Genomic DNA, 15258 nt, shown 5'->3' with positions numbered 1-15258 from the left:
GAATACCAAAGAGCTAGAGAAAACTCACAGATGACAGGAGTCATTATAATTTCCTGATCTCTAAACACCTGGTCAGCTTCCTGTCCCTTGCTCTGCAATTACAATCTTTAAACCCTTCCTTTCTACATCAGTTCCAGCATATAAGTTTGCCTCAGACTTCCAAGAGAGGAAAAAGAAACCATGTGATGAGAAGTATCTTAATTTATTATGCCAGATTTAGATATTTTACCACATGCAAACTCACATTCTCCCCTTCTCCTGTTACAAGAAATGAAATGTCTCTTCTAATAAAAAAGGCCCATCAGTTCACATTTTCTTAAAGCCTCACTTGATCATTTATATAATGCATCTTCAAAACCAGTATTTCTAGTTAACATTCTCAGAAGGTTCAAACATGCTCTGGTATCTCCTATCTTTTGAAAAGCTTTGCATTAAATTAACATCTCCCCTTGGCTGTCTTGTCTCTCTCTTCCTCACAAATCAAGTTTATCAAAACAGCTGTTTACATACACTTTCTATTTATTTCTGCCCAATCTTTCTTTATCCCATTCTAAACTGAGTCCTCTCACAATATCCCTACCAAGAAAAATACAGAAAATATTCCCAGTAAATTCACCAGTAAAGTGGTTTTGGCCAAATTTTAATACAATCTCCTTGGTCCTCACATTAGTTGATTTTACAACAGTGTTAAGGCCAGTTGCTCACTAGAGCATTCAGCTCTTGGCTCCTTCATGCTTTTCTTCCTACCATTCTGCTCACTTGTTTCTATTTTTTAGCAATTGAACTTACAAAATGTTTATTAATGGAAGAAAATATTTTATTACGCTATAATGTTTTTTAAGTGGAGCATATCATTCATTTATATCACATATTTTTCTGGGAAGAATCCATAATGACTTTCGGAGATACATACAACATATTGTTGGTAATATGCAGAAATAAGGATGATGAATTCAGGACTGAGGGAGAAAATGTAAGACTGAAAGAGGAATAAAATCTGTACACAAAATATGTGGACTGAAGTCATAAGTGTTTGTTAGAGGATTGCAAATTTGACTCTGATTTTTAGGAGGCAATTCAAAGAGAAATACAGGGTTGGGGAAAAGTAGGTTAATAGTTATGAGTACATGAAACATAGAGTTTATTCTTGTATTATTTTAATTAATTGTTGTATTATTTTCTATATGAACAACTGTAAACCTATTTTTGCCCCACTTGCTGTAATTAGTTATGGTTCAGTGACCATAGGAGCAGAAACAGTTTCTGCCTTAGGAGTCCCAAAGACTACTTGCATTGAGGAGCTCAACTACATCCTTAAGTAAATACAGCAAGCATTTCAAAGGAGTGTGTTGTGTTTTGCTTACTTGCTTTTAAATCTTCATCTTAGTTCCACTCTAACCTATTGATTTCATACTTAAAAAAACAAAAGCAAGAACAACAACAACAAAACCAATCTATGCTCTGTTTTGCATACTTTAAGTTGATATCTAATTTTTTCACATGTTTAAATAATAAAAAAAGATTTAAGTTCTGGCCTATTGTGAATTGTAAAATTTTATTTTTAAGTGTTACATAATTATTTCAAATATATATTGTAGAATATAAATACATACTGCTTTGAAATCTATGCTCACCAATTTAAAATATAAATTAAGATGTTTTTGAACAGCTGGAAATTTCACACTGTTGCTATTTTCTTCTTGAATTAATATTTTATTTCACTTCAAGAGAGTCTTATTCTAAGATACTTTATGTTAAAATATCTTATATGGATCATCATTAACAACTTATATGAAACAGAATTGCATGTACAAATATAAATCCTATGATTATTTTCAAACTTCCAAAGATATAAAACTCTAAATGTTAAACATTTTCATATGGACTGAGTTATTGTGATTTTTAACAGTACACATTGGTTGAAATAACCTAATATATTAGGAATTTTAATTTATAAACCTGAAACAATAAAAATATAATTCCATTGGGGATTTTTAATAGGATGAGTAGAGCTTTTTAAAATTAGTTCATGCTTCCACTGATAAATATGAATTAAGGGAGAATGAGATAAGATTTCAAATTTCTATTTTTCATTTGTACAAATGTAAGTGATGAAAAAAGTTGTTCAGAGATACAAGTGGATAGGAATAGAAAGAGAACTTTGAATTCCTTCCAACTTATATGCCCCAAATCCTGTGATCTATCATTAAAACCATTTTAATAACCTACCAGATGATAACTGCTTTTCAATTTTACTAAGGAAAAAAAAGGAGAACCACATGGTTTATAGAAAAGATTAACTACTCATTCATTAGAGTCACTGACTTTGTCATACTGGAAAATAATATTTCAAATTTTTATTTATACCTAGTAGTAAAGTAGTACTATTAAATAATAAAATAGTCCTAAATAGTAAATAATAGTAAGTAGTACTTGGAGTCACAGAAGGATTTGGAATGGATAGGACATACACCTATCATCTATAAGATGGGAGAAGAGGAATTATAAATGGAAAAATGGGAAAGAAGAATTAGTATAAAGCTGCAGGCTACTTCTTGGGCAGGTCAAATTAAAGATCTGAAAATTAAGTCCCACCAATTTATCCATGTACTCGTAGGTGTATGCATGACTCTATTTAAAAATCTATAGCCTAACCTGCTTCAAAATGTTTGAGTATTTCAAGACTTAGTTCTCAGTCAGCTTCTCTCTGTAGTCTATATGTTTTCAAGGTAATTTCTTAATTTTCTTAGCTTTAAAGATTCATAATTACATCCCTAGCCAGATCTCTCAGTTTCAATCTGTATGTTCAACTGCCTATTTGGTATCTCCACTGGAATTCCTTATAGGCATCTTAAACTTAACATTGTCCAAAGTAAAACTTATATTCCAGCTTTGCATCTTCACCAGTCTTTGCCAATTGTTAAGCTCCATAGATCAAAGTCATCCAAGTCATCCATTGGTAATTCTACTAGATGGTATACTCTATGAAATTAAGGATATAGGATACCCAGACCTGATATGAGGTCCGGGACAGAGAAGACACTGATGCTTAATTTAAATACCACTTTCCCTCATATCTCACTCCAATTAATCATTAAGCTTTATCAAGTCTACTCCTTAAGGAAATTCCAAAATCTGTCCACTTCTCTCAGTCCTTTTGCCGGCTTCTAGCCTAAGTTTCCATCATTTATCACCTGAATTACTGCAATAGCTTCTTAAACGGCACTCCCTGTGTGTATTCTTGTCAGCCAACTCAGACTCCCACAGCAATCAGCGATCTTTATAGACAACAAGTTAATCCAGTCATTTTCTTATTGAAACATTTAAAGTTTTATGTTGCTTTTAGAAGAATAAGGAACAAATTACTTACTATGCCACCTGAGGTTCTCTCTGCCTAATTTCTCAGGTTCACCTCTTCATGTTCACCTTGTGCCTGTCCACCCCCTCCCCAGCTCTAGTCCCACGGCCTCTTCCCTATTTGTCCTCAGGCTTTTGGGCTGAAGACTTTTCCAGCCCTTTTCATTGGGCTTCCACATGCCCTTTATAGCTCAGCTTAAATATATCCTGTGGAAGGCTTCCTCTGGACACCCTAGACTAGATGAGGTCTTGCTATTACCACTTTTCACAGCTTATGTACTTTCCTGTCACAGCACTCATTTTGACTATAAATTTGTTTAGTACTCTACTAAACTGAAATCTATAGAAAGACGGATCCTGTTTTTCTTGTTCTTCTGCTCTATCCCCAGCTCCAACTGTTTAGCAGCAGAATAGTAAGTATTTATCCGTCCAATGGGTAAGAAGTCTGAAAGTAAAATGGAAGACTCAGTGTCAGTTAATAAATACTTGCTTTACTTCTAATGTTTGTCACTGATTTTTCCAACTTCAGCGACTTGTCATAGGAGGAGAGGACAGTGACATCAACTCCTCGAGATGTCTTATCCCACTACACTGGAATTCCTGAGACTAGCTCCTCTCACTCCCCACACTCACACAAAAGTTGCTCTGCTCATTCCCTTTTTTAGCTTAGATTTGCCTATTTGATGGCTCAATCGGAATGTCAGAGAAGTGGAAATGCAGAGGAAATGAATTTACGGCACATAAAGCAGCTCTGGTACTAGCACACCCATCCCAACAATTAATCAATAGGATGCCTCTGAAAGAAGCTCTAAAACATATAATTTTATAATAATATATACCTGGGAAATAAATATTAAAAGAGCTTATTTGTGTTTTAAAACAGACACGAACAGAGGAGGTAGCAAATAATTCATTCTTTAATTGATTGTTTTTCAAAAGAAAGCATTGCCTCCCCCACGCTGTCTGTCTTTTTAAAAAAAGTACTTTAGTACTAAATTAGATATTTAAAGAAGTTAATGGAGGATAAGAGAAGGGAAATTATATCAATGTTTTAATGAATACAAAGTATTGTGAATTATAAACTGGGGCCCTAATAGCTGTGTTCTAAATACAAGACTTACATAACTAAAAATGATTTGGGCTGATTTCCAGATAACAGGAAGTTCTTTACTGAGGTTGACTTGTAAATTGTCTTAATTCAGAGTGCTGTAGAAACAGCAATACTGAATGTTAATACCTTTTTGGAAGCTTGGTGTTTTCTCAGTAAAAACTGTTATCTTTAATTCATTGTATAAGCAAACTTCTGGTCTATAATTTTTAAAACCAAAAAAAGTAATAAGTAGTACTGGAACCAGTTTTCAACCATTTCAAATCCAGAAATGTGCGAGTAACAACCTACCTGGGGATAGTTATTTTTTCTCCCTAATAACTGTCAGAGGTTTTAATCCCTTCTACAAAGTTGTTCATTATAGTGTAATAAACAACTTAAATGTTCAAAAACAGGGTAGAAGCTAAGGAATGTTACACCTGTATGACATGAAACTATGCAGATATTTAAACTAATGTTTGCAAAGTATTTTTATGTAAGGAAATGACTATCTTGTAACATTAAATTAAAAAGACAGATTAAAAAGTTCAACTACATAAAGAGCTTCCCTGAATATGAAGGCATATAATAAATAGGTCCTATTGGTGATGGAATTATAAATGATTCTAATTTACTTTGAAAGTCTATATTTCCTAAATTTTCACAATGAATATGCATTACTTTCTAATCTATGTACAGAGGTGGGTAGGTGGGAGATGTGGAAGAATGGAGAGAGATCTTTTATTTTTTAAAGATTTTATTTATTTATTTATTTATTTATTTATTTATTTATTATTTATTTTTAGAGAAAATGGAAGGGAAGGAGAAAGAGAGGGAGAGAAACATCGATGTGCAAGAGAAACACGGATCTGTTACCTCTTGGGTGTCCCAAACCTGGGACACAGCCTTCAACCCGGGCATGGGAAATGAACCGGCGATCTTTGAGTTTGCAGGAAAATGCCCAACCCACTGAGCTATATCAGTCAGGGCGGAAGAGAACCTTGAGAGCACAGGCTGCCTGGCTTGCACTGGGCAGCGTAAAACTTCACTCGAGGGGGATGATATATAAGTCTCTATTTTGCTGTTGCTGCAGCCTCTCCATAGGAGCCGAATGAATATTAAGTATCTCTAACATCTTCATGATTTTGGCGTCTAACTAATAAGCCAATTTTCAATGATCTGATGCTCGCACAAATCAAACCACATTAGGCCTTTTTAAATAATGATATAATTTATAACTGGTAAAAAAATTCTTTAAAATAATTGGTATTACCATTGAACTAGAAACCAGGATATAATTTGTGTCTCTCCCCCACAACCTGTTTTCCCAAATCATTTTGCTTTGGTTTATTTCCAAAGAATTACTTGCTAAAATCAATATCAAATATAGTTTCAAAAATTTAGAATGAGAACATGCCTTCTTAGGAGACTATTAGAAATAAATAATAACAAATGTCTTATTAGCATTTACAATTGTGACCAGCTCTTTGCTTTAGGAATAGGAATGTAATGAAGTTCGCATCTTCTCAGAGCTACAGATTTAATCAAAACAAAGGGTCGATTTCCTGGCTGTGATGATTGCATTCCTGAACATCTCAGGCCATTAACAAAAGTCACTTGATGAGAATTGGATTTAAAAACTAAAAATTCCGGAATGATCCACTAGCATACTCATTTTATGGAGAAAGATGCAAAGTGTCAGAGGGCTGTGTAACCATCTCAAGGCCTCAGAGCCAGATAGTGGCAGAGACACGCAGGCCTCTCTCTTATCTTCACTAGAGCAGTGCATCTTGTTAACTTTCAGTCTGAACGGGAAGTTTGAGTCTTGACCTGCAAATAATGCTATAAATTGGTCTCTACACATACAAGCAGCGGCTGGGATTAAATTAGAAGAGTTATGTACTCATGCAACCATCTTAAGGAATGTGAACCATCACATCTATGTCTTAACAATCCTATTACCCCACTTGCCAGGAATCAATATCTTCTTTTCTTCTGTAAGAATACTTGGATAACTGGACTTTATAAAACCAAGTCTGAATTAATCCTCCGAAATTTTAATGCGCTTCAATGATTTGTTTTTGGTTTTTGAAAATACGAACTTTATTCAGAACCATTTTTATAAATTGTTGACATTTTAGCAGCTGGGGCACAGGGCATATATATGCTAGTTTGTCTAGGAAATAGGAACATGGTGTGATATTCCCCTACTTTAAAGATTACTTAGACCATACAGGCATGGAACCCAAACCAGATGTATTCTCTAGTTGGTCAGCAGATTCAACAGCTTTTCTAAATAACAGAACTGCAAATGAAATATATCAATAACTTGACAGCAATATGAAGACGTCATGAGCTTTCTGAAACTAGAAAATGATATCCTCAGGTTTGTAAATAAGAGTGAATATTTTATGCTAGAAAAGAATGACTGGATATTTTTATAACAGCTTTGTTGAGATGTAATTTACATACTTTAAAATTCACCTCTTTTAAAGTCTGCAGTTCAGTGATTGTTTTGGCATGTTCTCAGAGTTGTGCAATCATTTGTACTATTTTATTTTAGGAAATATTCATCACACCCCAAAGAAATCCCATGTTCATTACCAGGCTCTGGCAAACACTCATTTACTTTCAATTATATGGATTTCTCTATTCTGGACAGTTGATAAAAATAAAATTGTACAATATGTGACCTTTTGTATCTAGCTTATCTCACTTAGAATACTATTTTTAAGATTCATCTGTGATGTAGTATGCATCAGTACTTTATTCATGGCAAAATAATATTCAATTATATGCATATCACAATTCATTCATTCATCTGTTGATGGACATTTCAGTTATTTCTACTTTATGAATATTATAAATAGTGTTGCTATGGACATTCATGTTGAAATTTTATGTGTGTGTTGACCTATATTTTCGATTCTTTTTGGATATATACCTAGGAAAAGAATTGTTCATGTAGTTACTACGAAATTTTTGAGCAACTGTTTCCCATAGGGCCTACACCATTTTATCTTCTCACCAGCAGTGAGTGGGAGTTATGATTTCTCCACATCCCGGCTAACATTTGTTATTATCTATCTTTTTGAATATAGCCACCATTCTGCGTGTGAAGTGGTATCACGGTGTCATCTTGGTTTTTAGTTCCGTAATGAATTGTGATGTTGAACATCTTTTTATGTGCTCATTGGCCATTTGTATATCATCTGAAAACATATATATCAAAATCTGTGGTAGGCTGAATGAGGGCCCCCCAAGGAAGTCCAACTCCTAATCTCTCACCTGTGAATGTTACATTACAAGCCAGAGAGACTTTACAAAAAGATGTGCTTAAATTAAGAATCTTGAGATGGAGAGATTATCCTGATCATCTGGGTGAGTCAAATGTAATCACAGGAGTCCTTATAAGAAGGAGGCTGCAGAGTTATGGTCAGAGAAAAGATATGATAACAGAAGCAAAGGTTGAACTGATGGTCTTTGGAGAAGAAGAAAGAGTTATAAGCCAAGAAATTCAGGTGCCTTCAAAAAGCTGAGATTTTAAAGGCAAGGAAATTGATTCTCCCATAGGTCTCCCGAAGCCATCCTGCCAAGATCTTGAATTTATTCCAGTGAGGCTAGGCTATTTTAGATTTCTGACCTCCAGAACTATAAGATAATAAATTTGTGTTATTTTACGTTACTAAGTTTGTAGTAATGTATTACAGCAGTGACAGAAAACTAATACAAAATCCTTTGCCAATTTTTTAAATTGAGTGATTTGTCTTTTTATTGTTGAGTTGGAAAAATTCTTTGTATATTCTGAACACAAATTCCTTACCAGATATATTACTGCAAATATTTTCTCCCATTCTGTGGGCTGTTTTTTAAATTTTTTTTCAAGGCTTATTGATAGATAGATAGAGAGAGAGACAGGGGGAAAGGGTGGGAGAAACAGAGGGAGAGAAGCATTGATGTGAGAAAGAAATATCGATCAGTTGCCTATTGTAGGTGCCCTGACCAGGGTCCGAACCTGCAACCCAGGCATGTGCCCCAACCTGAAATCAAACTGGTGACCTTTCCCTTAATGGGGCACTGCCCAAGCAATTGTGTCACACTGGTCAGGACTTTAAAAAAAACTTTCTTGATGTTCTACTTTGCAGCAAAAACGTTTTAAATCTTGATGAAATTTGATTTATCTTTTTTTTTTTTCTTTTGTTCTTGTGCTTTTGGTGTCATATGAAGAAACCACTGCCTCATCCAGGGTTTGAAGATTTACTCCTATGTTTTCTTCTAAGAGTTTTATCATTTTTGCTCCTACATTTAGGTCTATGATCCGTATTAAGTTAATTTTTGTATATGATATGAGGTAAGGTCCCAACTTAATTCTTTTGCATGTGCATATCCAGAAGCCTTAGAATAATTTGTTTTAAAAAGGTGGAGGTAACATATCTGGTACAAAGCTATTTCATTTAACCCATAGAGGGATTTCTTTGTTTATATTACATAACAGTTGACAGAAATAGGAAAACTGTTGGAGATGTCTTTTCAGCTATGACTGTACTTGGGTGCCTGGTGTTCTACCAGATGCATAGCTGAAATTATTCTTTTTGTTTAGTAATTTTCCTGTGTGTAGTTCTAAGTTGGGAATTTGTCATTACCAGTCACCATGGAACTACTTGCTAAGTGATTTTCTTTCTTTCTTTTTTTTTTTTGGTCTAAGCAGGATGTCAACACATTTAGAACTGATATTAATGGAGAAAATTAAAGGACAGGGGGCTATTTCCTTTCTCTTCTTTTCATTCTTGTGAGCAGAGATGGAAGAAAATAATCCATCAGAATGAGTCCACTGAGATCCTAACCGTACTTCTTCCTAAGGAGAGTGCTCATTTAATTTGCACTGGGTAATAATGTCCCTCTCATGAAGATATTATTCATGTCAGCAGTTACACTTATATGCTGTGTTAGCTTCAAATCAATGATGAAAAAAATTCAGTTGGCTTTGAAGACACTGAGAGTCTCTGTCTTTCTGTGGAAAATTTGGCATAATCATAGTCATTTGGTGCAATAATCAGTTGGGTTACAGTGGAAACTGACAGGTTGCACTTGGTGACTCATGAGGTTTTCATTTGGAATTTTCCGAACTCATGAAAGTTCAATGTGAAGAGGTACTCCAAGAATTTAGCAATCTCGGGTTGCTTCACTAACTGAAAATCCTTTATTTCCTTAAACAACCTGAAAGTGGAGCTTGGGCATACGTTTCAGACCATGATGCTTGGAAGCTGGTGCTTTTCATTTGTACAGGAAATGTTTAAGTATAAGTCTATCTTCTCCATTTTCAAGTTGTATGAAGTCTTTAGCTCCTGATAATCACCATTTTCTTCTTTTCCTTCTATTTGTCCCCTTCCCCCCCCTTCCTCTGTTTCTGCTTGTGTTCTCATTTTAAAATCACCAGTGAGTTAATGGATATAAGGTAATAAAAATGCAAAAGAGAAAACTGCCAAACGACAGGCAAAGGAACAATGTAGTAGTTTATACACAGGGGTTGTGTTCTTGAAACATTGGTCCTTGACCTCTCATCTTTGATCAGTATAGTCTAACTTCATTGTGATAAAGATTATTCTTTTTGAAATCAACAATGCATGTTATGCTGGTTTTTATAAGGACAAAGCCAACTTTACCTGTAAACAGACACTGAAAGAACAAATGAAGCAGCGGACGTAGAGAAAACTTGTTTTTTTCATCATGTCGGGGAGTAGAAATGATTGTGCCGAGCACTAAGAGATTATTTTGTGTCACTTGTCAAGAAATTGGCAAGCAGCCATCTTTGCTGCCTGCTACTACATGCCTGCCACTACATGCTGCTTTTGTGCTGTGGATGGGTTTAATAAATGCCCTGCTGTGTAAAATGTCATTACTGCATCACCAAGCAAAGGTTGTCCAGTGATAGCTCTTCCCAAGGATGACAGATCAATATTCGTCCACAGCAATCCAGGGACTTGAAGCCACAGAGGGCATTTTTATGATTCATATTCAAAAGTAGAAATAAAAAGCATTCTTTAAAGCATATCTATTTTTCTTTGGAAGAAAACTTAGTGTTCTCTTTAAAATTTTCTTACTTTAAAGGTAGGTAATGCTATCAGATTTTAATGACTATTTCTAGAAGAAATAATGCAAATGACTAGTAACATTTTTTCAAAAAATTTAACTTTACTATTAATCAAATAAATGTAAAGCAAATAAATATACCATTGTTTGCTTTGTTAAACAACCCAAAATTATGTATGTAGTAAAAACCTGCAGTGCTGAGCACATATCATAAAATGGGCCCTCTCCAAACTTGTTGGTGGATGTAGACTTTGGTATAATCTTTCTGGAAAATTAGCAATAGGTATCAAAATTCTTTAAAATGGTTATACTTTTTGGTCTAGAAATTCTACTACTAGGAATATATCCTAACAAAATTATGAGAAACAGGGTCAACAGTGTCTTCCAAAAGATTTCCAGTTATTTAAAATGCTAAGAAAATTAAAATAACCTAAACACATAAAAATATGAATAGTAAATATATTAAAAGCAATTAAAATATTTATAGAGGTTTTTTAATGATATAAGCAAAGAATGATGGCAGTCTCAGAGATGACATTTTTTTTGTTTTTCACCTTTTAAAAATTAAATCATTTTAAATTTATATTCTGTTACAGTTTTCCCAATTTTTCCCCTTTGCCCTCCTCTGCTCATCCCACCCCCTGCTCCCACAGTCAATTCCCACACTGTTGCCCATGTCCATGGGTCATTCATATCTGTTCTTTGTATAGGCCCTTCCCCTTCTTTCCACCATTATTCCCCTCCCTCTTTCCCCTGGTCACTTTCGGTCTGTTTCATGTTTCCATGCCTGTGGTTCTATTTTGTTCATTAGTTTATTTTGTTTATTAGATTCCTCTTATAGGTGAGATCTTATGGTATTTGTATTTCATTGAATGGCTTATTTCACTTGGCATAATGTTCTCCAGTTCCATCCGTGCTGTCACAAAAGATAGGAGTTTCTTCTTTCTTTCTGCTGCATAGTATTCTATTGTGTAAATGACCACAGGTTTTTGACCCACTAATTTACTGGTGGGCACTTAGGCTGTTTCCAGCATTCCAAACGGAGCCTAATTATGTAACATATAGTATGAAATAATGATTATGACCCACAAATTTCTGAATTATCCTCTAATGGCTCTATTTCTAAACCTTGAAAATCGAGCTTCTTCAACATCCAGCATTAGCATACCCAGTCCCCACCATGCCTCGTAGAATTACACAACATTTATTTCAAACTGTTCACTCTGTAGCAGGGATATTTCTTCACTCAGGAATCAATTTCATCAAATCAGCTTGAAAATTCTATTGTCAAAAAGCATGTGTCTCTTGAGGGAGAGTCACTCATTTCTTTTCTTGTTGAGAGGAGATGGAGATGTATCTAAAAAAAAAAAAAGTGATTCTCCCCCACAAGCTGCAAAGATGCTGCTGTCAAAAGTGATAACTGCATCAGAAGAACTGAGAGGAGTATAAAAGTGTCCCTGGCTGCTTTACAAGAAACACTGTAAACTAGCTTATTTATGCTAAATGAAGAAACAGGCTGAGGAAAGCCCATGAAGCTTACATTTCTGCTACTTAAGTCATTGTCTGTAGGGGACCGCCCTGCGTGGTTTTGGGAATTGTATCCTGGCTGCAGCTAGCCTCCATGCCCCCCGGGAGGCATATAAGTCTTGACCGGAAGACTGGGAAGGCTGGAGACAGACATGACCCAAAAGCCCATTCAGGGGGTCACGGTGGGAACTGGATTTAAAGAATGTATATTCTGCTTTGAGGCTTGCTCTGTTTTTCTCATCTCTTAAGTTAGCTATAGACCCTGTGTGACATCAAGTACCTGTCCATATAGTGCCAGGATGCCTAGTGGACTGTGACCCAGAATGCGGTGTTCCTTACATTGTTATTAGTAACCAGTGATTGTTAACAGTAATCCAAGCTTTTGAAATTGATTGATAATTTGTATATCCTGACTCTGTATCCCCAGGATAACTTCTCAATAAAAGGAGCTTGAGAGGCTTGATCAGGGCTTTTCTCCCCTAGAGACATCAGCCACCTTTCCTCCTCCCAGACAAAATACAGTGTTTGGGTTACTTATTGTCTCTCATCTGCAATCCTGAGATCACTGCTTGACAATAAGTTTCCACCGAGCCGAGGGCGTTGGGGGTGACCTCCCTCAATTGACTTCACTGTGACTCCATGCTAGCTAAAGTCATTCTAACTTGTGCTAACCTCCCCCCTTATTAATTTACCCTCCTCCTTCCTCTTCTTGTTCATTCATTTATTCAAAAATTCACTCATTCATTTGGCAAGAATTTATTGATCCACTTCTATACATAACTGCCTGGTCTGAGAGGATTACAATCTGGTAGAGACACTAAAGTAACATGAGGACATCCTCTTTTCCCCAAGGAAATCTTTTCTAAATGTTCCAATTCACAATGTCTTTAGCTAGTGTTTTGATCACTGATAGAAAGTTATATTATTTACTAATTGCCTTATCTGGGTGACTCTTAATTCCCCAAATAATCTTGAGTTCCTTAAAGAGAGGTGCCCTGACTCAAGCAGCTACTACTCTCCCCTGAGCAGTATCTGCTCCACTCCATCCAACTTCTTCATCTCACCTTGTGGTCTTCATCCAAGCCCAATTCGTTTCCCTCTTTGTTGGGACAACTTGCTCTTTCTCCCTCTGTGTTATCATTCAGATTTGTGGGGTTAATGAAATCTTAATTATTTTTTAAGACACAGAAGGGAATCTTCCAATGGGATAGATTTTTAGACACTGTCCAAACTCTTACCTAAAGCCCTTACAAATGGCCGCTGAATCTATAAATATTGAATAGACACAGTGTCTATAGCATCACATTATTTGCTAATATTACTTAAAATATCCTGCAGCGCACCTGAAGCCAAGCTGTATTGACTCCGTCTTTCCCTTGGATCCTTCAGCTGCGAAGAGAGGGGGTGTCTGCTGCATGGGCAACCACAGACCCTCCATATCACCCTGTCCACGCTCTGTAGCTTCAGCTTCACTGGAGAGGACACTCCAGCGTCATCACAAGACGTCGATTCAACACGGGAGGAGACAGATACCGTGTCACTCCCGAGTTGGACTGCACAGCCATTCTCGGTGGTGCAGATAGACTCTTAAGAAGCTACACCATCGTCTCTCGAGACGGACGGCTGCCAACAACAACTTAAAATATATTATTTTCCCATATATTTTACTATTTGCTCATAAGTTCATAGGATTCTTCCCTCCAACCAGACTGAAGGTCCCATAAACAGAAGATATATTGCATCCCCTCCTGGACTGATGAATGTAATAGCCATCAGCAAATACAAATTAAATATCACTTGAAATTCAATAAATAATTAGAGACCTGCAAAGTCATTCCAGAACGCTTGCTTTGAAAACCTTTTCTTTGAAGTATAGAACTTTTGTAGAATTATTATTCTCCAAAGGTAGAAATGTGTCTCTTTATGGCAGATTGACTTTCTAGATAATTCTAACGTTTCATTTCTTTACCTGAGCCTGCCATCCTCTGCTGCAGCACCTCCTGGTATAATCTTCGTAATAAATATGCCAGGGTCATCTCCAATATGGGGATTATCTGTTCCTCCAGCAATACTGAATCCCAGGCCAGAATTCCCCTGCAGAAACAATAAGTAGATGTTAAATGATGTGGCTGTCACCCAAGCCTGGTTCCCCTTGCACTCTGTGTTATCATCTCCCTGCTTAAATGGAAGTCAGCTGATAACAGTCCTGTGTGCAAAGCTATAAAGTGTACTGCACTGTCAGCGGACAAAGGAAGGTCGGGAAAAACACTCAAGTTCGTTCATGCGCTGCAAGCATTCAAGGGGCCTTACATTTTTACTTATTCCAAGAGCCTTATATTTTTGCTTTTAAGAAATGCTTCCTTTATACAGCAGTTAAAATGATCATTTTAAGGTAGAAAATAAAAGCTTGTAAATTATGTAATATAAAAAAATTATTACTGTCAATTTTTAAATTTATACATAAATATGAAATAAGAATGGAAGGAAATGAGTTACATAAAAATATTTGATTTGGTAGAATAGTGAAATTTGGATGTTTTATTATTTTCAGTATTGTTCCAGTAATGTTTATTCATCAAATAACTCTGTTCCTATATAACAAGGAACTTTGATTTCAGAAGTCAGAACCACTTCTAAAGTCATAATAAATGTGAGATATTTTTCAGTTGTAAACAGGTTTTAATTTGCAGTAGATGTAGAAAAGGAATGAAATTAGGGTGCCTCAGGTAAACTTGAATAGTTTTTTTTCTAATAAAGCAGATTACTTCTGCTTTATTACTTCTGCATATTATAATAATTGACATCAAATGTACATATAATCTTTTGAAATTTGTATGTAAGACATTTAAAGTCTCCCCAAAATTCACAGATCATCTTACTTAACATATTTCAGACTTTTGAGATTTTTAACTTTATATTATTGATTATGCTATTAGAGTTGTCCCAGTTTTTCCCCTTTGACCCCTTCCACCTGGTATTCCCATCCCTCCAGCAACCCCACACTTAGTTCATGTCCATGGGTCATACGTATAAGTTCTTTGGCTTTTCCATTTCCTATACCATTCTTATTAACGTCCTGTCTCTTTTGTTCCTACCATTTATGCTTCTTAGTCTCTGCATCATTTCCCCCAAACTCCCTCTTCCCCGTCCCAGCTGTTAACCCTCCATATGATCTCCATACCTATGATTCTGTTCCT

General features: G+C 35.7%; 1 protein-coding gene across 3 annotated transcripts in view; it reads right to left on the bottom strand.

The window, feature by feature from the left end:
- The window catches only part of DLG2 (discs large MAGUK scaffold protein 2), a 725256-nt gene that overhangs the window by 570145 nt on the left and 139853 nt on the right, over nucleotides 1-15258 (bottom strand). For all 3 annotated transcript variants that reach the window (XM_090265790.1, XM_090265791.1, XM_090265792.1), the window contains exon 4: nucleotides 14031-14155. In XM_090265790.1, the coding sequence (XP_090121916.1) occupies nucleotides 14031-14155 (125 nt within the window). The remainder of the gene's footprint in view (nucleotides 1-14030; nucleotides 14156-15258) is intronic.

This window comes from Furipterus horrens, unplaced genomic scaffold (assembly GCF_987537825.1).
Source record: "Furipterus horrens unplaced genomic scaffold, mFurHor1.1.pri manual_scaffold_2, whole genome shotgun sequence".
NCBI lineage: Eukaryota > Metazoa > Chordata > Mammalia > Chiroptera > Furipteridae > Furipterus > Furipterus horrens.
The sequence above is the reverse complement of the archived record's forward strand: the minus strand, read 5'-3'. Positions and strand labels throughout refer to the sequence as shown.